At 35.4% G+C, this 21,913-nt stretch overlaps 1 protein-coding gene across 3 annotated transcripts in view; it reads left to right on the plus strand.

The window, feature by feature from the left end:
- CLEC16A (C-type lectin domain containing 16A) overlaps positions 1-21,913 on the plus strand; it is a 76,267-nt gene that overhangs the window by 5,773 nt on the left and 48,581 nt on the right. For all 3 annotated transcript variants that reach the window (XM_068422811.1, XM_068422809.1, XM_068422810.1), the window contains exons 2-12: positions 50-178; positions 1,526-1,659; positions 2,411-2,559; positions 3,235-3,340; positions 5,238-5,361; positions 6,298-6,472; positions 7,994-8,047; positions 9,219-9,332; positions 14,666-14,894; positions 16,268-16,397; positions 20,068-20,168. In XM_068422811.1, coding sequence (XP_068278912.1) covers positions 50-178; positions 1,526-1,659; positions 2,411-2,559; positions 3,235-3,340; positions 5,238-5,361; positions 6,298-6,472; positions 7,994-8,047; positions 9,219-9,332; positions 14,666-14,894; positions 16,268-16,397; positions 20,068-20,168 — 1,445 coding nt within the window. The remainder of the gene's footprint in view (positions 1-49; positions 179-1,525; positions 1,660-2,410; positions 2,560-3,234; positions 3,341-5,237; positions 5,362-6,297; positions 6,473-7,993; positions 8,048-9,218; positions 9,333-14,665; positions 14,895-16,267; positions 16,398-20,067; positions 20,169-21,913) is intronic.

The following is a 21,913-nucleotide window of genomic DNA, read 5'->3' on the forward strand; positions in this document are numbered from 1 at the left end:
TGCGAAAGTGGCAGGATAGTACCTTACTTGTAATTGTTTTTTCTTTTAGGTACATGTATCATGTTTTGACTAAAAATACAACAGTAACAGATCACAACCGCAACCTGCTGGTAGAGACTATTCGTTCTATAACAGAGATCCTTATATGGGGGGATCAGAATGACAGCTCAGTATTTGAGTAAGTACTTCTACGCAATTTTGACTCTGATTTTGTTTTTGAAGAATGATTAGAGTTGCATAGAGATCTAGTTCAAAAGGGCAGCTCTTCCAAGACTGTATTTCGTGAATGTGAGTAGAAAGCTGTGTCCTGTAGTAGACAGGTAACCAGGATCATACTCTTGTCATACAAAGAAACAGAGAATTTGCTTCTGTTAACAGAAAAGTGTTCCAAGTCCAGAGGCCTGTTCATGTACTATGTTTGTTTGGCTCTCAAATCTTTGGTATAAATACAAAATCTAACCTATTTTAGGCCCCAGTTTGACTCAGTGCCTCTATGACTTTAATTTGTTCACTTCAGTTTATATAAGATACTACAAATAGATATCTTATTCTAGCTATAATGTTTAGCGGTTTTGTTCAGATGTTATTTTAATCCTTGTAAAATAGCGTGATAGAGAAATGAACTTCAAAACAAATACTCATAGTTGCAAATCTGACTCTATTAATGCCTATTGCTTGGCTGTTTGCTTCAAGACACTTGCTCTTTTATAAAGGCAATTTGTGATTGAGGTAAGTAAAGCTAAGGTGTTTGATGTTTTTAATTACTTATTTAGGGAGTGGTTGGTTTTATTTTTACAATAAGATTTCAACATGATTGGGTTATGATGTGGACTGAGAAAATTAACTTATTCTGATTATTCATATCTGTACTGTAACTCCATCACATTCCTCACTGTCTTCTCTGCTTCGGAGAATTTTAGGAATGAGGAGTTTTTCCTGCTGTTAATGTAAAAAAAAAAAATTATAGATATGTATTTGTGGTGTCCTGGTATGAAAGAGTCCACACTGTTCTCTTTAAATTGCATGCATTTCTGGTTTAAAAACACTGTAAGCATTCACTTCTGTTTGAATTGTACAATAAACCATGAAATGCTTGCTTCTGGTGTGGAAAAAAATAGTTAAAATGGATCAAGAATAAGGTTTACAGTGTTGAAGACAAAAAGTATGGTAGCTTAAAAGGGGCAAGTGAACAAAACGTAGCCTTCATTTAGAGTCTCGCCTCTTCAAAATTATGATTGCAAGGTAGGGAAGCTGCCTGATAAATTGAATATACTAAAAATAAAATAAAAAAGACCCTGCTTTCTTGACATCCCTTTTCTGCATGATTTGAATATTTAAGCACCCCTGTTACTATTTAAGTTTTTTGGAAAGTATTCTTCTGGTATAGAGATAAAACTTTGCAAAATAATTCTTCATAAATGTAAAAAACTGTTTGTCAAAGTTGCCTAGAATCGTCCCTGATCCTAGTAAAAACATTCCTGTTAAATACAGCAAGTGATTTAATGACACCTTTATTTTATTTCAGCTTTTTCTTAGAGAAGAATATGTTTGTTTTCTTCTTGAATATCTTGCGTCAGAAGTCTGGTCGTTATGTGTGTGTACAGCTTCTGCAGACTCTGAACATCCTTTTTGAGAACATCAGTCATGAAACATCACTGTGTAAGGCACCACCCTTTTAAACAGTTCAGGATTAAGTGACAAAGATTTGATTGAATTCCCTTTCACTTAATGAAATTTAGTCCTAATGCCCCTTCACAGAAGAACTATATGAATTCCTAATGATCTTTTTAATTGAACACTACTGAAACTACAGTGCAATTTGACTCCAAAATACCTTTTAATGTAAGTTTTCAGTAGTACAAAAGTAGTTGTTGGGTATGACTGAAACACTTATTTAGCATATTTCAAGGGGTTCTTTAAGTCAGCAAAGTATTTGTGGTCTGAAATGTTCGCCTTGCTGACACAGATTACGCGGTGGAACTCTGTTGTATGATTTGTATTGGAACTGTTCTGACATCATTGGGGCTGGCAACCAACATATAAAGAGGGCAGAGAATTAATAGTTCAAAGTACTCCACAACTATCACGAAGAGAAAGTCTTATACAAGACTTTGAGTGTTTATGACTTTGGGAGGAAAAGAGAGTTGTTTGAAGTGTTATTAGCTGCAAAGCCTACATAAATTGAGGAAGGTGAAGTGTATTCTCAGTTGTATTTTTCTTGGGAGCAAAGACCTTTGTAGGGAATAATTTCCTTGTATTACCACTTGAAGCCATCACTTGAGTTGTTTGGCTAAAAATTGGGATCTTCAAGCATCAGGTAATTTGTTGCTAGCTGGTACTTTAAAGGCAGCTAGTTAGCATGATGATTTTTTTCTTTCTGTTAACCTGTGTAATGTCTCTTATTTTTCAGACTACCTGCTCTCTAATAACTATGTAAATTCTATTATTGTCCACAAATTTGACTTTTCTGATGAGGAAATCATGGCATATTACATATCATTTTTGAAAACTCTTTCCCTGAAACTCAATAATCATACTGTACATTTCTTTTATAATGAGGTAAGTGAAGAAAGAGTTGCACTATAATGATAAGAGGACTAATTAGAATTTGATAGCAATTTGGCACATATTCTATTTAGTCTCTTGTTTCAGTGTCCTGCATTTATTTTTGTAATTGTAATATCAGCGATTGAGTATTCATTTGTTGGAATCTCTGCAAAAGCGTGATAAAGAAGGTCTTTGTCCTCATACAACTATAATAAAATCAAAATCTGCAAGTTACTGTCGTATTGGACTGTTTCAGTAGTTCTGAAGTCTACTTCCCTGTGAATTCAGCTTGTTTATGTCTTGTTTTCTTGTGCTTTTATAAACAGGATCTTTTCTGTTGCGCCACTTGGTTCTAAGAGGCTTAGTCAGAGTCTAAAAAGCCTGAGTAATCAACGGCCAAGTTGAAATGGATTTTTCCTCGCTTCATTCCACTTTTTGCCAGGAGAGGGCACTAAAGCACTGAAAATGTGCAGAGTTAACATGAAACGCTCTGACGCTTAAAGCGATTTATTTTAATGCAGAGCTACAAATGCAGCTGACTGTGCGTTGTAAAATGATATTTATTACTTAAGTAGAAGATAAAAATATCAGGGTAATACATGGAAAGCATTTTTCATGCAGAACCTGAACAAACATTCTGTACATGGTATGGTTAATTCACAAATACTTTCTTTCTTCTTGTTGCAGCACACTAATGACTTCGCTTTGTACACTGAAGCTATTAAATTTTTTAACCACCCAGAAAGCATGGTCAGAATTGCTGTTAGGACTATAACTTTAAATGTCTACAAAGGTATGCTTTTTATATGTTAAAAAAAGCATGTGTACAAAATGCTTGTTTAATTGTAGTTTAATTATCAGTTATGTTTAAGGGTTTTCTTCTGTTTTAAGAGATTGAAAAGTTTAGCATGTTGACATGCTTCAGATACACATTTTGGTTTTTATGAAACAACTCCAAATGTACAGTATGTACTTGTAAACAGTATTGTTTCCTCACAGATGAAACTGATTTAAATAAAAAAGTATATCAAGCGTACACAAGGAACTTTAGCATCCTGTCCAACAGAGATCAGAATGTGACTGTATTCAAAAAACAGACAAACAAACAAAATCAACACCAAAACAAAAGTGTTTTAAGTATATCAAGTATTTTTTACTTACAAACTTGAGCTTTATAATGTATGAAGCAGTAACCTTGCTGGCTACATCACTTCCTTTTGGATTTGGCGTGCATTAGAATATGATTGTAGAGCTCCTAGATGCTGCAGTCATTCCGGTCTAAAGAAGAGCTAGACCAATTGCAGAGGTGCCCAGTGAAGGCCAGGAGGCTGCAGTTGCAAATTCCTGTACTGGACATTCCATTAGGACATAAAGACAAAAACCAAAACTCTGTGAATAGTTTAAGCACTGCAACAGGTTTTCCAGAGAAACTGAGGAATCTGTATTGTTTGAGATCTTCAAAACTCAACAAGGCCCTTAGCAACCTGGTTGAACTTATAAATTAATGCTACTTTGAGAATGGGTTTGGACTAGACAACATACAGAAGTCATTTCCCCCTAAATTTTCCTTGGGGTCTATAAAATCTGTAATAAACTGAAAATATCACAGTGGTCTCTGTAGAAAAATCGGTGTGTATTCAGAACTTCTACCTCTGAAATCAGCGTGCTGTAAGGTAGTATGTATTACGGAATGTGTTCTTGCAGGGCTTCTTATTCTTTAATCCATGTTAAATTAAATTACATTTTGAATTTATACAACTTTTTATCAGTTAAGAGAAGCAGTGATTTGATGACAGTCTTCATCATAGAAGAATATAAGATCTTTTTTAAAACAATGAATAATTTACTTTGCAAATAACTAGATAGCCTGCATAGCAGATGAGTTCTTTATAGTGTTGACTGCAAGGGACAAAATGTCTGTCTTCTGTAGGTTGAGAAATGGGCTCTTCGTACTTGTTTTCTGCTTCAAGGAGCTGTAAACCCAAATATGAGCTCAGAAAAAGAGCCAAGTGCAGGCTTCATATTGTATTTGTTATATATTTATGTAACTAAATATTTTTATGGTGAAAAAATGTAGTTGTCTAGAATTTTCATTGAATGTTGTAGTGATATAAAGGTTAGAGTTGAAAAAACACAGCTCAGATGTTGAGGTTTCATAATTTTCTGACTATCCATTTGCATATATTCTGATCTAACAGCTACCCTGTATCTTTTAGTTTAGATGCTTTGTGCTTTAGCTTTTTAAACCCTTTTGGAGGATGTCACTCTCCTAGTTCCTAATCCTGTTACCTGTTGTCTGTTTCTTTTGCCCTTCCTTCACTGATGATTCCTGTGTTCCTTAATGCAGTGTCATGTAAGTCTAACTAGCTTGACTTTCAGCATTACCGCTTTATTCTTGCGCTCTTTTTCTCTTCTTTTTAATAAAGAATGTGCTAAAAAAACCTTTCTGAATTCCACTAGATTTGTTTATTTTCAGGCCTATGTAAATATACCAATATTAGGCTCATTCAGGCCAATTAAGAATTGATATGATGCTTTTGTAGATGTCCATTTCATGCATAAGATCATGTCAGGTATATATTTGTGTGAAAAGCTAGCATGTAACCAAAGTTCAGAAGATACTTTGTATTTCTTAAAAATTAATTTAAAAAATTGGCAACTGATTTTTCTTTTTAACAATTTCTCTTTAGTGGACAACCAACCTATGCTGCATTACATTAGAGATAAAACTGCGGTCCCTTATTTCTCCAACCTTGTTTGGTTTATTGGAAGCCACGTGATAGAACTGGATAACTGTGTGCAGACTGATGAAGAGTAAGCTTTTACAAATGCTGGGTATTGAATGGAAATGCTTTTCCCAGATGTTGATACTCTCCTTATTTTGTCTGTAGTAATCTAGTTAAGTTAGTTTCTGAACGCGTTCCCTTGTAGACTGTTCAAGCTTTTCATTCTTGCAAAGTTTTTAGTGATTCTTTGAATTAATAATGGTTAGTGCTGTGTGCTCTGTCTCTGCTAATATCTGCACAAGTAGATTAGTGTTTGGCAACCCGCTTTTTCTTAATCTTTATTTTAATTCTGTTAAATTTAAGAGATATCCAGAAGACACAAAACGTATTTTGTGCATCTCAATCTTACTAACTTTGTCTTTTTAATGTTCCTTTTCTGTGTATCATCTCATTAGAACAGCTTTCTGAAAAGATTCTAGGAAAAAAATTTAAACTGGAAAGGTGAACTTTATTTAGTATGTGAACCGTCAGACCTGAAGTTCCTGTTTAGTATTCCACTATCAACTACAGAAATATTTTGTTAATTCAGGTTATTCTTGGTTTACCTTCCCACCTTCACCTTAGAATGTGGCAGCTGTTTCTTGCTTCCTTAAAGTGAAAAGGTAGATATTAAATACAACATAGATTTCTTCTTTTATTTTTGCAAACAAATCTTACCTTTTTTTCTTTTTTTTTTTACCAAAATTTTTTCTGATTGTCTTGTGAAAAGACTCTGGCAGTGGAAAGTGAAGTTTTGTAAAAACATTGCTTCTGAAAACTTTGGGAAAAACTTGCTATGTGCATCCTAAAGCACATACAAGCCTGAATACTGTGCTAGCTGCATTAGTTGACTTTGCTGAAAACATTTTTAGGGAGTCAGTCTGCGCAAGGTGATCTGTGGAAGGGATGCACATTTAATTCTTTCCTGAAGTTTTTAAGACTTTGGCAATTGATTGTATCTGAGACTTTTTCTGTTCTTTTTCAGGCACAGAAATCGGGGCAAACTCAGTGACCTGGTAGCAGAACATCTTGATCATTTACATTACCTTAATGATATCCTTATCATTAATTGTGAATTTTTAAATGATGTTCTGACAGACCACCTGCTTAATAGGCTCTTTCTTCCCCTCTACGTGTATTCATTAGTAAATCAAGATAAGGTAAGACAATACCTGCAAATAATTAAGTCTTAAAGGTGTTACTTGTTAATACTGTTGATATCTATGTTTCTGTGTTTTACATGAAACAGCTTAAATAAGGTGACTGTAGAGGAAATACCTTGAGACTGAGTTTAAGGGCAGAATAGATTAAATTTTATTCACCAAACAAATACTGTTTTGGATGACGTGGTTGTTAAATGCTAACGATAGTGGAGATGAGAAGAACTGCAAATTTGGAAGAGGGTTTAAATTTCTCTGCTGTTGGGAGATTTGTGATTTCCTTTTCTGATACGGTAACTTGTCTCCTGGCAAAAACAGATTATAATACCTTTTCCCAGTATACGTGCAGATTTTCCATGGCGTAAAAATCCACTCCAGATAGGAAATATAAACTTCTGGTTTTGATACTTGATTCTTCTATTTACAGATAAGCTGTGTTTGAATGTGATATAGTTGAATTTATTTTTAAAGCATAGCCTTTATATTTAGTGGAAAGCTAATTTTTAATAAAATAGAAACTGTTCTTTTAAAACCTGTACATGTTCCTGTATTCACTTGTCTTTTAAAAAAATAAATCACTTTTCAATTTATTTCTGTGTCGTCCTCCGCTCCCCCCCAATCTTCTGTGCTGGTGTTTGTTCTTAAGATACACAATGCTTTGTGAATGTCAGCATACTTTCATTAACCAGAGGTCAGGTTTCTTGCAAGCTAATGAATTCAGCATATTACATGTGCTCTGAAGACTGAATAGCCATCAGCTTCTTGTCTTGCCATTGATAAGGCCATTGAAATAGGGTGAAGCAGGCTTCCTGACTTTTACTTTCATTTCAGCTGTTCTCTTTCCATTCACATATGTACAAAAAACTGCTTGTCCTCCTGTTTTCAGGCAGATGTGTCTGTTATCATGAGGTCGTAAAATTGGTCTGTTCTTACCTCTTGAGATAACTGATGAATTTATTTGGTGATAATTTTTAAAGTATCACTAATTTATTTTTAGAAACGTTTTCGTTACTACTGGTATATCAATTTAGCACTGTTGTTCTCAAGTTGCACTTCAATATTTTTGTCCGATGTGATTTACTTGATTTAGAGAAGTGTCTGGCAATAACGTGTTTTTATTATGTGGTAACATTTCATTGTTTCTGAATAGCTGATCTTTAGAACAGACTTTAATGAGCGTTAACTGAGAAGCACTTTTTGAAGGCATAGTAGCATAGCGAAAACCAACATACTTCTCAGATACTCATCTGTGAGACTTAAGTTACTGAAGTGACTATGAAAGACAGTAATCGAGCGATTTTTTTAAGCGTGCAGAGTAAGGGATATGCTTGTTTGGCGAGTCCTCATTTTAAAGAGTTTAAAAGAAATTAATGTTAAAGAGCTTGATGCTTTCTGAATATTTTGTACCAGAATGTGAAACAATACAGTATTAAAAGTTTTGTTTTAAATAAAATGTTAAACAGTGTAGATGCTTTAACTCTGTATAAATAAATCAGCATTTTTCATAACTTTTTTCCATAGGGTGGAGAGCGTCCAAAAATAAGTCTCCAAGTTTCTCTCTATCTTCTTTCTCAAGTAAGTATTTTAAGTATTTTGTCCTATTCCAGACCATGTTTTGCAGTAGTATTATGGCTTGTAAATTACTGTATTTTCATCTATTTTGGCGAAGCCATTAAAGACAATTTGGCAAGCAAAGTTTTAAACCTATCAGTTTCCATTTAAAAAAAAAAAAAAAAAAAAAGCAAGATAATTTCTCTTTTTATGGACAGACCAAATAGCTTCTTACTTGAGTTAATATCATTCTTCTGAGGATCCCATAACACTGGGTAGCCTTTAGAGCATTCAGTGATTATAGTTTATGTACACCACCTGACAAATGATGCATAATAGAGCCATGCAACATGCTAGGACAGAATTTAGTAAAATTGCAGGTGAAACTTAGATGCTGTGTGGCACTTTGAATCTGCCTAAGCTAGGGAAGATTCCAGGTTTGAATTTTCCTCTTTGAAAAACAGGGAGCAGTGATCTCATGGTTTTGGTTTTTTTTTCCCTAAAAAAAAAAAAAAACAAAAAAAAAAACAACAACTGACTAACCAAACACCAAAAAGCCAAAAAAACCACCACCATCATCTTTTCCTTCTGGAACTTATTTTCAAATGAAGAGGGGTTTACAGTGGATTTTTGTTGTTGTTGCAGAGAAAAATAATCTTTTCTCCATATAATCTTCAGTGCATTGCTGTGAGACTAGTTTTCTTAAATTACATTCTCTGAAGATAGTTTTGACTTGTATTCATAGAATTTATACTTCTTTTTTAGTTTGAACTTAAAATTTTACATTAGTCATTATTTAATGACTATGTATGTCACTGCCAGACATGCATCTTTTCCACCTCTTTTTAACCTAGAGTCTGTCTTTGATGGAGTGGGATCTGAAAAAGAATACACTGAATATCTGAAAAACCTTCTTAACTATTTGTTATTGACACCAGGCATACACTTTAGGCATTACTCATGTATTAGAGACAAGTGCTTTAGAGACTTATCTAGCAGATGGAAATCCACTATTGTGGATATTCATCCACTGTTGAGAAAGTGAACGTGTAATGTAGTTATGCCAAAACTGTATATGTAAACTTAAGATACCAGTTTAACAAGGTCAAAGAAGTATGTTCAGTGACTGAAACTGTGAAACTATTTGTGTTCTGTAATATATGTCTGGTATTTCTTTGCACCTTTCTTTTAATAGGTTTTTCTAATTATACATTACGCCCCTTTGGTGAACTCATTGGCCGAGGTTATACTTAATGGTGACCTCTCGGTGTTTTCTTCTAAACTTGAGCAAGACATCCAGAAAAGCTCAGTAAGTGGCCAACTGATCTTTGATATTTTTTTTCTAGAGGCAAAGAAAATATTTGAAAAAGAAAATCAGGTATCTGGAAACTGGTAAGCTAAGGTGATTGTGTTTAGGAGAAAGGAGCAGCAATAGGAGATTTCGGCTTGTGTTGTTGGGTGTGACAGCAGAAAAATGCTCTGTGCAACTTACAGTATCGTGTTCTTGTCAAAGTTGCAGTATTTTTATGCATGCATATATATTTCAGGTAGTGGTATAAGAATGTGTAGGACACAAGTTAGAATACTTAGTTGCTTCTGCAGGGGTCAGACACTGCAAAGGCTTCCGCCATTTTGATGGGACACTTTTGTAGTCCAGTCTTCTGTGTTCAGTTTTTGTTATCAGCTCTTTGGCAGTGAAATAGAAATGAGTCATCACAACTTTCCTGGGAAATTATTTCCTTATGCAACTTGTAGTGGAAATGAGAGACTTAAAAAAAATACCTGGCCTTATGGTAAATCCTTTGGATGTAGAAGGAAATAAATATTTTAGTCTGAATATTTCCAATGTTTTAGCAGTAAAACTGATGATCTCTGAAAGTGTGCATAAGAATATAGACGAGCCACAAATAGACAGGAGTGCTGTCACTTGTCATTGCCCTTGTACCTTCAGATCTAATACAGTGTAGATATTGCTAGATGCTGTTGTTAGTGTTTTTCTAAGTGTATCATGTATATGATTTTTTCCCTTTTGTGGGTTTCACAGTTTGTGAAATGCTTGCTTGTTAATTTTTAAAGGCCTTTTAGGGGATGGTAATAAGAAGGGGATGTGACCTTACTTTGCTTAAGAGGCTTCTGACTGTAGTTTTGTCTAAAGATTGAACATGTCCCCAAATGTCTGACTGGTCAGCCGAAGAGTTACTGACTGACTGTTTAATTTATAACAAGCAGTAGATTGGTTCTTATGCACATTCTTTCCCAGCAGTGGTTATAGCTCTGAGAATTTCAAGAGGGAGATAGGCTTCAACTCTTCCATGATACAAGTCAGCTTTTCCAAATTTCTTCCTACTGTGCAGTGGAAGCTGTGTGGACTGATCTTAGCCAGTAGCTTTTGGGTTCTGGTATTTTGTACTGTTGACCTTGATATTTAGAATCTGGTCTTTTTTAGGAGAAACTACAGTGGAATGGTAGAGCTGACTGAATGCTTTAAGAAAAAATAGTCTCTTGTGTTAGCAAACGTCTGACCTTCTGCTAGCTGTGTACTGAATGTTGTGTGTGTTACTTGTGCAGAAACAGCTTTGTTACTAGGAAATTTGTGGCAAGAGGGTGGGGCACCAGCTGTTGCAGAAGTGAGATTTTCTTTTCCTGTCATAGTTACTGTACAGAGTTGCAAAATATCTGTAGCATATGTTTGTGTGCTTGCACTAATTTTAGGAATATTAGGGGTTTCCTATAAACTTCTGGTCATCTGTTCTCTTATATTTGTAATACTGTTTAGGTTGCTGCTTCTTACTGATCTTAAAGATGTGTCCTCATGGCATGTAAATTGGGAGCTCTGTCATGACTGAACAAGTAGTGCATAAGAGGGGTATTGGCTTTCTAGGATAGACACTTAGTGAAACTACTGGAGGTGGAGCTTTGTTACAGGGAGAGCAGAGTGGTGGCACTTCTGGTGGGTGAGGAAAAAACTTCCATGGGAGAAACTTAAGTTTTTAGTAAATTCAACCGTATCCTTCAATGAAACCTTGGAAAGGAAAGCCTGTACAGAAAGCCTTTACTGTCAGAAAGCCTGCTGGTGGAGGCTGGTCATTTGCAGAAAGAACAGGGAGTAATCTTCAGCAGAAGAGCTCCATGCCCTACTTCTAATGAGGGGAGCTACCAAGTGAGCTGCTCTCAGTTGACAAGTATGAACAACTACTGCATATTTTGCGTGGTGTCTTCTACTGATATACAACTCAGTGCATTGAGGCTGAAGTCAGCTGTAGACAGGGAGGCGTAGACAACTTAACTAAAGGTGAAGCAGTTTCTTGTTGCTTTGCGATAGGACTTCTTAGAGCAGAAAGTTGATTTTTGAGTATTGTTACACATTTCAGGGGCTGTTCTTTGGGCTATAAGGTATATTAGGATCATTGCAAAGTTGTTACTGCGGTGTATTCTGTTGCAAAGAAATGACAAACTTCTATTGAATAATGGAAGCTATTTCAGAAGCTGCTTTAGAATTGCTTGTTGTGGGGTTAGTAGAGAAAAGTGATGAAAAAGTTTTTTAATGTACTTTTTGACTGAGTTTAGAATTGTGTTTGTTCTTAAGTTAGACCCAAATTTCTTTTCTTGCTTCCTTTCTGTTATAGTTTCCCATGGTAATCATTCTGATACTCTCCCACATTGCTTGCTTTGGGGGTATCTCTGTGTGTTATGGTGAGCCCCTGCTCTGTACCTGACACTGCTCATCTCTTGTAACTGAGATGTCTTGGTGTATTTAACTTGATGTGTAACTGTCAGTTTCTAACTAACCTGTAGTTTCTTAACCCCAAAGTAAGTAGAACCTCACATCTATATTCATCTTCCTAATGAGATGTATTAAAGTGGAATGACGTGTAGAGAGTATGGACTGAGATTACCAGAAGCATGGTCGCGTACCCTCATGATAGGAGACTGAAGGAGTAAAGAATACTTAACAAAAATAAAAACTGAGAAGGGTTGCAATTGCTGTGCATAAATGCAACATATCCAGAGTTATTTAGGGCAAAAGAGCAATGGTAGTTGTCACGACAGGAAAAAATGATACGTTTTACTGGAAATCAGTTTGTGGAAAAAATCACCAGCAGATCTAACTGCTGATAGCTTATGAATTGGCAATAACCTACCCATGGAGACCTGCTGAACATCATAAGGCAGTAATGATTGCCCAGCCATCACTGAACCTCCACCTCAAAGTATAGCAAATTAAGATACACTTTTTTTTTTTCCATATTTTTTCCCTGTATTTCTGGTTTAGGTGCCATCAGAAGAAATATTAACTCTTATCTCATGATGAGAGTTGAATATGTGTAGCCAACGTATTTAAACTTGTTAGCAGTCAATCACACTAAGGTTTACCTTACTTCCTGTGAGATCTGTTTTCCTGCATAATTAGGATGTGGGTCAGTTCTACCTAATTCATGTTTCTTGGTTTCTTGTTTAACCTACTTTCTCCTTCCCGTAAAAGTTGTTACTGGTACTGCCTTATTTTACCAGCACAATTGCACAAGATAAACCCTAATTGAAAATATGGTTGAAAGACATTTTAAAATAAGTATGAAATAGCAGTATCTTGAACTGTATAATCAACTTAGATAAACCATATACTATATAAATTAATTTTAAATCTGATTTTAGAATGTTTTAAATATATAGCTGTGTTATATTTAGCAGAACAGAATATATATATGTTGACTTTTTCTCAGCATTCTTTCTTGAGATGGACCAGACCATGGTTCAGTGCTTATGAGCACATCACTGTCTACTGGTCTCTTCTGTTATTTTGTTCATATGGCTAAGAGCATATTAGAAATGCAAGGATATTAAGTACATGCATTCTCCATAAAGAAAGTAGCTAAGGATTCTAGGAAGCAATTGTAAGGAATGAATGCAGGAAGGGGAAAATGCATTATGCAACTTGCATGCTACTTTTCTCTTTTTCCCTAAAGAATAGGACTTAAAATTATGACTTTTCTGACCAGAAGCCATCAATAAAAGGTAATTTCGTTGTAACTCAGTTTTATAACCTTCCTATGTTGCAGGTTGATCAGACTAAAAATATATCGGAGAGGTTACTTGGGGACATATGTGTGTTAAATTTCACATTGTGGGGTTTTTTGGTATTGTGAAAGATTCCTCCTACTATATGGTTTGTTTCAGTGCCAAGTGTAAGGTGACTTATGCAAGACTTCTATAAAACCGTTTTTTTAAAAGTCAGAAGATTCAGAGAAACATTTTTGCCTTTTGACTTATTGAAGTCTTCTTCCCAGATCTTTTCCTAATATCTTATTTTTTTATGTATAGATGTTCCTTATTAAGTAAAGGGAGAGATTTTTCCAAAGTTTTTCTGAGGTCTCTTTGGTGCACCCATCTTCAATACTTAGTGTACTTAGTCACCTAAGGCAAGGAATGGAATCAGTTTTGTATTTACTCTAGTCGTACTTCTTTTCTCTTGCGTGCCCTTAAATTTTTAACCCTTTAGCCAGCGTCAGCTAAATGCGATTGAAGTATTGAGGTCTGAAAGGTAATGAAATTTCTGTAGCAATCTTGTTCAGCATAAACCTGAGCTGGCACGAAGCCCCCAAACCATGTGTTTCACTTCTCAGTGACAGAGAGGTTTGGCTGATTGATGTTTGTAGCTCTGGGTGAGAGAGAGCAGGTACTCTGGTAATCCAGCTGGCAGGCCTAACAAGTGAGAAGGGAGCTTAAAGCATCACAGCTCAGAAACAATCTGCAAAATTGTAGGAAACCAAGTTTTGTTAGTCCTGCTAGTCACAGAACTTCTTGTAGTGTCTTGTATCTTTCTGTAAGAATACATTGTTCTCTCTTGTTGGCATGGCACAGACTCTTGGAAATACTTACTCCTCTGGGATAAATTTGTCATCTAAATTTATTTTCTTGCTCTGTAAATTAATAATCGGCAAAATCAGGCACTGTTTGTCTTCTTGACCATAAACAGTGCTGTGACTTGAAAAACTTCTACTATCTTTAGGTAGAGCACAACTATATTAAAGTCTAACAAACGAAGTGGTGTTGGTTTTCCAGAGTTTGTAAGTCAATGGAGGCCCAACAAAGGTTGATGTCAGTGCATTTGTTCCTAGCTGATACAAGGATTAGTGTGTTGTTGAGGGAAGCTTAAGTTTCAAAAGAAGTTTACGGCATAGAGCATTGGTTTTTGTCCTTGCTACTGCCAAAGACGTTTAAAGAGTGTATTTCATATTAATACATTGCTGTCAACATACACTTTGGATTTTGCTGCCTTTATCCTTTTTGCAAAAGGTGTCTTAATTTTCTATGTACTAGCTGTCTCGCCTGTTGCGAAAATGCAAAGAAGGGAAAAAGATGTAATAAACTTCTGTTGATGAAATAAGTAGTTCTATATCTTGTCTCAAGATGGCATGCTTTTTAATGGTAGATCTTTGGGATATGTTACTTTGGAGATAATTGTTCTACTGATGATTTGACACAACTTGAGGTCAGCTTTCTTGTATTTTAAAATGGATTTGAGATTTATAAGTGGTATGCTAATTTATATTCTAAAAACTCTCTTTTATATGAAACTGAAGTTTCTTTATCAGAGTTAAAAATGTCTTGCTATAACTTAGTGTAAACTCTTCAAATTTACAGGCAAAGTCAAGTATCAGATGCTTCATAAAACCAACAGAAACACTTGAAAGGTCTCTTGAAATTAACAAACATAAGGGGAAGAAGAGGGTGCAGAAAAGACCCAACTATAAGAATGTTGGTGAAGAAGATGAAGAGGAGAGAGGATCTGAAGATAACCAAGATGATCTAGATAAAACTAAAGGTACAGAAGCAAGTTCAAAGGGCATCAGAATAAGCACTGAAAATGAAGGTGAGTATACCAGCAAATAAAATGATGCTTACAATTTGGATACTTTTATTTACTCTATGCACCTAGTTGTGATCTGTTACATGACCTGTTCTCTTGTTGCACTAGGTAAACATGGGACTATTAAATTTGTTTCAGTCTGGCTGTATTTTTTTCTTGTGTTCAATCATTCTGTCAGAACATGTACTTCTAATCTGATTTAAAAACTCTGAAGTAGTCTTCTAGGCCCTTATCACAAATGCATGCCTTGCACCTAGGTGTACATGATTATGGGGCACTTTATAAGTAGACTTCACAACTTTGTAACTTTTCCTTCTGTGGTGAGGCAAATGGTGTAGCCACTTTACCTTTGTAAGGTGGTTGGGAGTATTTTATGCGTGTTTCAATGACAAAATTCAACAAGCGTGCTAAAAGTGACAGTACATGGTAGAAGATCATATTAAATAGTTCAAAACTGAAGAAAGCATCTTTAAATTTTAGATTTTTTTAATTACACATTTTCAGGATTTTTGACATAATGCTAACCTTAAGAATTGGTTTTATAGGATGAGTGGTCTTACAGCATATCGTAACTCTTTATTTTACTACTTAGTAGCTTAGAAGGATGTACATCAGAAACTAGTCTTTACTTTAGACATAAATTGAGAAAAATGTGGCAGAATTGTATGCAAGCAATTGAAAACAAGACCTTTATGCTTTGACAGCCCTCTCCAAACATAGTTGCATTTTGATTTAGGTAAACAGTCTGTTTGAGAAGGCTTTTCTTGAATGGTGTCAAATAACTGATGATGCATTGTCTACCATGATTTGTAGAAAATATGACATGATCTGCTGTTTAAACTGGTGCATTTAGGAGTCATCTTTGTCCAAATTCTTAAGCAAAAGCTGGATTTGGTCCTAATACTTCTACTTAAAGCCAGTAGGTATGAAGCACTCGGGACCAGGTATCCTGTTTACTGTAGTTGTAGAGACCTATTTTCACCATCTGTGAAACTTGCTGTCCGCCCATGCCCCAGTCTCACCAGCATTTTCACAAAGAAATTTTTTTTCCAGGAAGAAGTTCTGTCTTTCGTTCCTGTGGTTTGGAGGAGAGGGGGATTACTGTTGCTTGTTTATTTGCCAAAATAATCTGTGTATTTTCTTTACATATATTATGTATAATTTTCTTACAGCTGTTAAATTCCTTAAAGAAATGTAAGCACGCTTCTTTATTGGGAAGAAAATTTTCCTACATCTATTTATTCATTAATCTTTCTGAGGTTATGGTTATACCTGTTATATATAGTTGCATCAGTCACTTTCAATGCAAAACAAAATACAAAAGAGCTTGTGATAACTGTTAAAAATATCAAATTTGGGTTTGTTTTTTTTTGTAGAAATAGAGATGGTAATCATGGAGAGATGTAAACTGTCAGAATTGTCTATCTCTGCTGTGACAGAACAGAATACAACAGATGAAGAAAAGAGTGCAGCTGCCTCTGGGAGTGAGATAACAAACTGGAACAGGTATAAAGGAACTGTAATACATTCTGCTGGATTATTTCCTTACTTGTCCTCCCATCAATTGTCTCACTTCTCTTAAGGGATGTTTCAGATCTGCCTCAAATTAAAATTACAGGGGTTCTTGCTGGTCACAAATAAGTGAGGCAACAGAAAAATGGGATACGGCTTCTCTACTGACCAGTTTTGGAAAATGTCCTGTTCCTTTGTAAAGTTTGTGCTTTCCTTTATGGCAATTGTGATGCCTTAAGAATTTTCTAAACCTCTAAATTAAGCCAGAAGGTGTTTTCTTAATGATGTTTATGGTCACTTCTGTCAATTTTACATACACCTACAGGGAAAAAACAAGGAAAATTCTCAGTTCAGGGCTGAATTTTGCAGAATTTTAGTAGTAGTAGTTATGAATAAACCCTACTAACCTATGTACAGTTTCCAAGGCCCATTAGTATATCTTAGGGTTATTGAAAACTTCTCTTGGAAATGCAGTTTTAAAGTGTTTCTGGGAGCAGAAATTGCCCTGACTTAAAAATTTAAACTTGGATATATTAAATACCCGTAAGACACTTTCTCCGTAAGAATTTTGCATTCTTGTTATTAGAATGCTAAAGAAAAGAAAATGAATGTGCCGTCTCTGACACAAAAGTAATTGCAAATGTGTCCCTTGAGGAAATGCACATGTTTAATAGGATTTCAAATTTATTTTTAAACTTGGGAAATGCTGCCTGCTATTCCCAGAATTTCATTCTGTCTCCATTAGAGCTTTGATGTAGCTTAGATTACATTCATTAATAAAGATAACATTTAATTTCATTGTAAAAGTGAAATTGAACCTTGCCTTGAACTGGCTTTAAAATACATCCTTCTGGATTATTGATATTTTGACTAAAATATGCGCCAAATAGCTTCTAGAAAGAAAATGACAGTGACTGCATTGAATTCTAAAGCAACTAGGATACTCAGGCCTTGGAAAGTGCAAAATACTTACATGTGAGATGCCAATGCATTTGGCAAATGTCTGTATTTCAGGACTCTCTTGATCTGCAGACACGATCTGACAGCATCCTGCATCTTTTCTAAAAATAAACAGCATCAAAGAATGTACAGAACTAAAAATATTTTTTAAAATAAGCGTAGACCTTGTGTAGGGTATTTCTGGCCTTAGTTTTGTACATGAATTTTTGGAAGTATAGGTGGATAAGCTACTATAGCTTAAGATTTTGTGTTATTCTCTATGACAAATGTAATATTTGAAACAGTAGCTAAATCTCTCAAGAAATTTGCTCAAGTGTGTATAGCTTCTTTCCTACACTGACTGGAATCACTGAGCCATGTGGATAAGGTTCCATATGGTAGTGGAAAATGCAGTGATCTCTTATTCCATGCTTGAAGTGGGAGAAACTTCCATAACTGGAATAATCATTAACGGTAGTGGTGATAGTGATTCCTAATGTATTGCAGTCTTCAATTGTGGACACACTCCACAAGAATGAATAATTTGAATAATACTTGTATGGCATTTGATCTGTTTCTTCTATCAAGTCACTATCGTATATTCAGTCTCTATGAGGACCTGTTGATGAGAGAGATTCCTAGAAGCTGTTTCAGCTTCAGATTATTGTGATTGAGACTTTGATAATGCAGATAGATAGATGCTGTGAAGAAGCATTATTTGTCTCACTGCTGTAATCATATTTTTTAAAGTTATGTAATTTCACAAATTAAGTAGTATGTGGGGGGGAAAACAATGAAAAATGCATTAGAGATTACAGAAGTCATTTTAATTCCATGTATTGGTGTTAATGGAACAGCTACTGATATTTCGGTGGCTTTGACCTACTAAAACATGGGTTTTAATAAAATTAAAATAAATATTACTTTTACTTCATAGGTCAGTTTTTAGGGTAATTACCATCTATTGTTGGCCTAACAACACTCCTAGTGTTATCTAGCCTTTAAGTATTTTAATAATCTTGCATTTGGATATCTTGGTCCTCTTTCTTTAGACCTTGAAGCTGAACTCCCTTCGCTATGTGTAAAGCACCCCATTTCAGCATGTCATGAGGCTTGTAGGGCTTGTTTAATGCTTAGGAAGACTGAGGGTACTCTTGGTTTATTTTCAACATTGCTAATTCTTTAGGCTGTTTTTGCTCAAATAGTTACCTTTTTTTGAGACCTACAATAGGAACATCAAGGGGGAAATTTGGCTTAGGTACATGCAGCAGTGTTGAACTTGGGCAAAGAAGGGTCATAACTCAGTGGCATGTTAGTGTGTCAGAGAGAGTGCTTGTAATCCAGCTTCAGAAATGCACGAACGTATGACTGCAATGTCATTAACCGAGCAGAGGAACAGTGTGTGTTCTGTTACTCTTGTCATAGCCTTGTTTTAGTAAAAGAGAGGATGTTGTTGAAATGTGCGTGGAGCTGCTGGTAGGTGTTAAATACATTGTTATGACTTCCGTTGAGTGGCTTACTGGGATACGTTAAGTGTGACCATGGGGGCGCCGCAGATCTGGAATAGATATAGAAGTATGTTGTGTTCTGATCTTCAGTAGCCCTTCTGACCCATAGCTAACCACAACGATGAGTTTGTAGTGGAGCTTCTCGTCTGCTAGGTCTGAAGATAGGAAAATGTCTTTGTTATAATGACTTTTGATGTTATTTTAATGTATTTTATTCGGATGTAATGTAGGTAAAGTAAGGATTTTTTTTTTCCTTTCACTGTTAAAAAAATACTTTGAGAGGTAAGAATTATCTCTTTCCAATCAGGGTTCTAAACTGTCTTCTGGGGACTCTGACGCTTCCCTGATTTTTTTTTTTTTTTTTTTTTTTTTCTGTCTGGGCCACCTGTGAAAATGGATTTAATTTCTACTTGTGCTCCAAACTGATTGGATGCAAGCCAGCTTGAGACCAGAAGCCAAGTTGCCTTGCCACCAGGCTTGTGCTAATATCAGCTGAATCTCAGCCATACCTGATCTGTCCAAACAGCTTCTGGGTTAAATTGACTTTTCTGGTCTGTTCAGGGTACAGGTGAAGAGTGAACTTGGCACTGTTTGTAGCTTCCTGTATATGTGTCGTAGGTCACACGTGCTTAAACCCAGGAAAACAAAGCTCATCTGCAGTCCAAAGCTTGCTTTTTTTCCCATTCAAATGTTCTCTTCTTGTTCATTTTTCTTTCCTATAGGTGTTTGACAGTAAAGTTTTTGATTGTTTTACAATAACATAGCTTCCTCCAAACTTCTGGTGAAAACTGCTTTCTTGTAATAGTAAAAACTTTTCAACTGCATTTAGTACATGAGTTTAAAGGTAGTCTTTTTCTTACGCAACAGTGACAGCAGCTCCTTGAAGTTACTTATGTATACACTTAAAACAAGCTGTACAACACTTCTACATACATACTAAATGTGCTACCAACAACCCAGTAAATGTGTGAACAATCAGTTCTTGGGAAAGTATTATGTAACAAATCCTATTAAAACATCAGAATTAATGTCATAATGTACATAGAAGGCATGGCTATAATCTCCGTACTCTTAAACAGGTTAATTTTTGTTTATTGAAAATGTACATTACTGTACATTTGCCACTTCATTAGCTACATGTAGAACAAGATAGTTACTCATTTTTCCTGTAGATATGGTCTTTTTCTTAACTGTTTTAAAATTACTCTTTTCCACAGGCCTTTTCTGGATATGGTCTATAATGCACTGGACTGTGCTGAGGATGATTACTATGCCCTCTTTGTGCTCTGTCTTCTATATGCAATGTCACACAACAAAGGTAAGCAGTTTTTGCTTTTTCCAGAGAAAACTAAATGAGGCACATGGTTTTAGACAGGCATGATCTGTTTGTAACTTATGTTTATGCATGCCTTAAATGGTGAGAAATTCTGTACATGGGAAAGGCAGAAATAAGTATGCTGTAAGTAAAAACAGTTGCTAAGGATTACCTTTTTAACAATGATTTGGTAGAAAGGTTTACGAACATCAGGTAAGTTTTCTTCCATAGGTTTCTTGGAATTGGAATAGGATTACTTGGTTTCATTTTTAACCTCTTAATTTCAGTCAAAGCCCATTATATTCAATCTACATATATATGGGATCTAGTTCTTTCCCACTTTGCATTTACTATGATTGCTACATGTAAGCCAAGTATAAAATGCTGTAAAACTTGTCCCTGTATGTTAAAATTAAATCTTTTTATACTTTAAACATACAGATAATGCACAAGGCCTGAGAATCAGATGTGATTATGGAAGTAATGTGTTGCCTATTTCTGTCCAGCTTTGAAAGTCCTTCAGTAGTTCTTTTTATACTATGAAGTTCCTCAACAGCCTTCTCATACATTGTGCCATAATTGATTGAAAGCTTAAGTTATCAGTGTTCTATGCCATAATACATCTTGTAAGTCTCCCAAAGAGCCTGGACTATTTTATAAACTAGCAAAACTATGTTAAATGTGTACTTCATTATAGTTCAGACAGTATGAGAATATGTAACCTTTTCTAAGGGGTGATTATGGTTAGCTTTTTTGCTGTTTATCTTTGTGTGTGTTTTAAATGGATTCCTTATGGAACAATAGTGTAAACATCTCATACATGTGAATAATCATGTGTTTCAGGAATTGAGAGCTGAATTTAAATTATTTTCTGCTTATGAGTATAGTTTCTGTAAGATACTAGTAATTTAAATGAATCAACTGCTACAGTAAACTGAGCAAAAGAGCATCAGGTGTGATGGCATGCTTAAAAGTAAGGATTCTGTTCTAGCTTCAAGGTACCTCTCATAGGCAAGTAGAGTGGAAATGAGTCTTGAGGGAACTAACTAAGCTGAGCCCCTCCTGTTCTCCTCCATCCTCTTGATGGCTTTATCTTTTTCCAGGAATGAAGGAATGCTTCTCTGAGATTATAATTTACAGGCAATTTCAGGGCTTTCACAGTCTCTCATGGCAAGAGATAATAATGCAACTAGTATCACCAAAGATAGCACCACAGCCTTGCCATGCTCTAGCCCTCTCTGACTTGCATCTCTGATTTCCCAGCCCTCCTACAACCAGTATATTTCCTTCAGAAAATGTCTTTCCCCGAAGGACTTTTAAGGATTACTGTGCTAGAAAACCCTGATGTCAGAGATGAATTCTCTTCTTTTAAAATTCATTAGCTGAAGCTGTGAATAGGCAAAATCGTTAGTTGTAATTGTTGCAGCTTCAGAGAGTCCCTAGAAGTCTTTCAACATCATTGTAAAGGAGTAAGCTTTCACTCTAGGGTTGTATTTCTGAAGAAGTCTTCTGTTTAAGACCATAGTCCTTCAGCCCACTGCATTTGCTTTCAGTGTAATTAGTCACTCTTCAATATCCTGTTCGCAGAAAAAAAGTCTGATATCCTCTTTTGTTTCGAAGATGATTTGCTTACATATATAGTATTGGTTTAAACAGTGAGGAATGCAGCAGATGCAACAATCTCTGTGCTGTTTATTCTTCATCCAATATCCAGGGTTACCAAGAGAAGTACAACAGGCAGTGAAATA

Source organism: Nyctibius grandis, chromosome Z, assembly GCF_013368605.1.
Source record: "Nyctibius grandis isolate bNycGra1 chromosome Z, bNycGra1.pri, whole genome shotgun sequence".
NCBI classification, from domain to species: domain Eukaryota; kingdom Metazoa; phylum Chordata; class Aves; order Nyctibiiformes; family Nyctibiidae; genus Nyctibius; species Nyctibius grandis.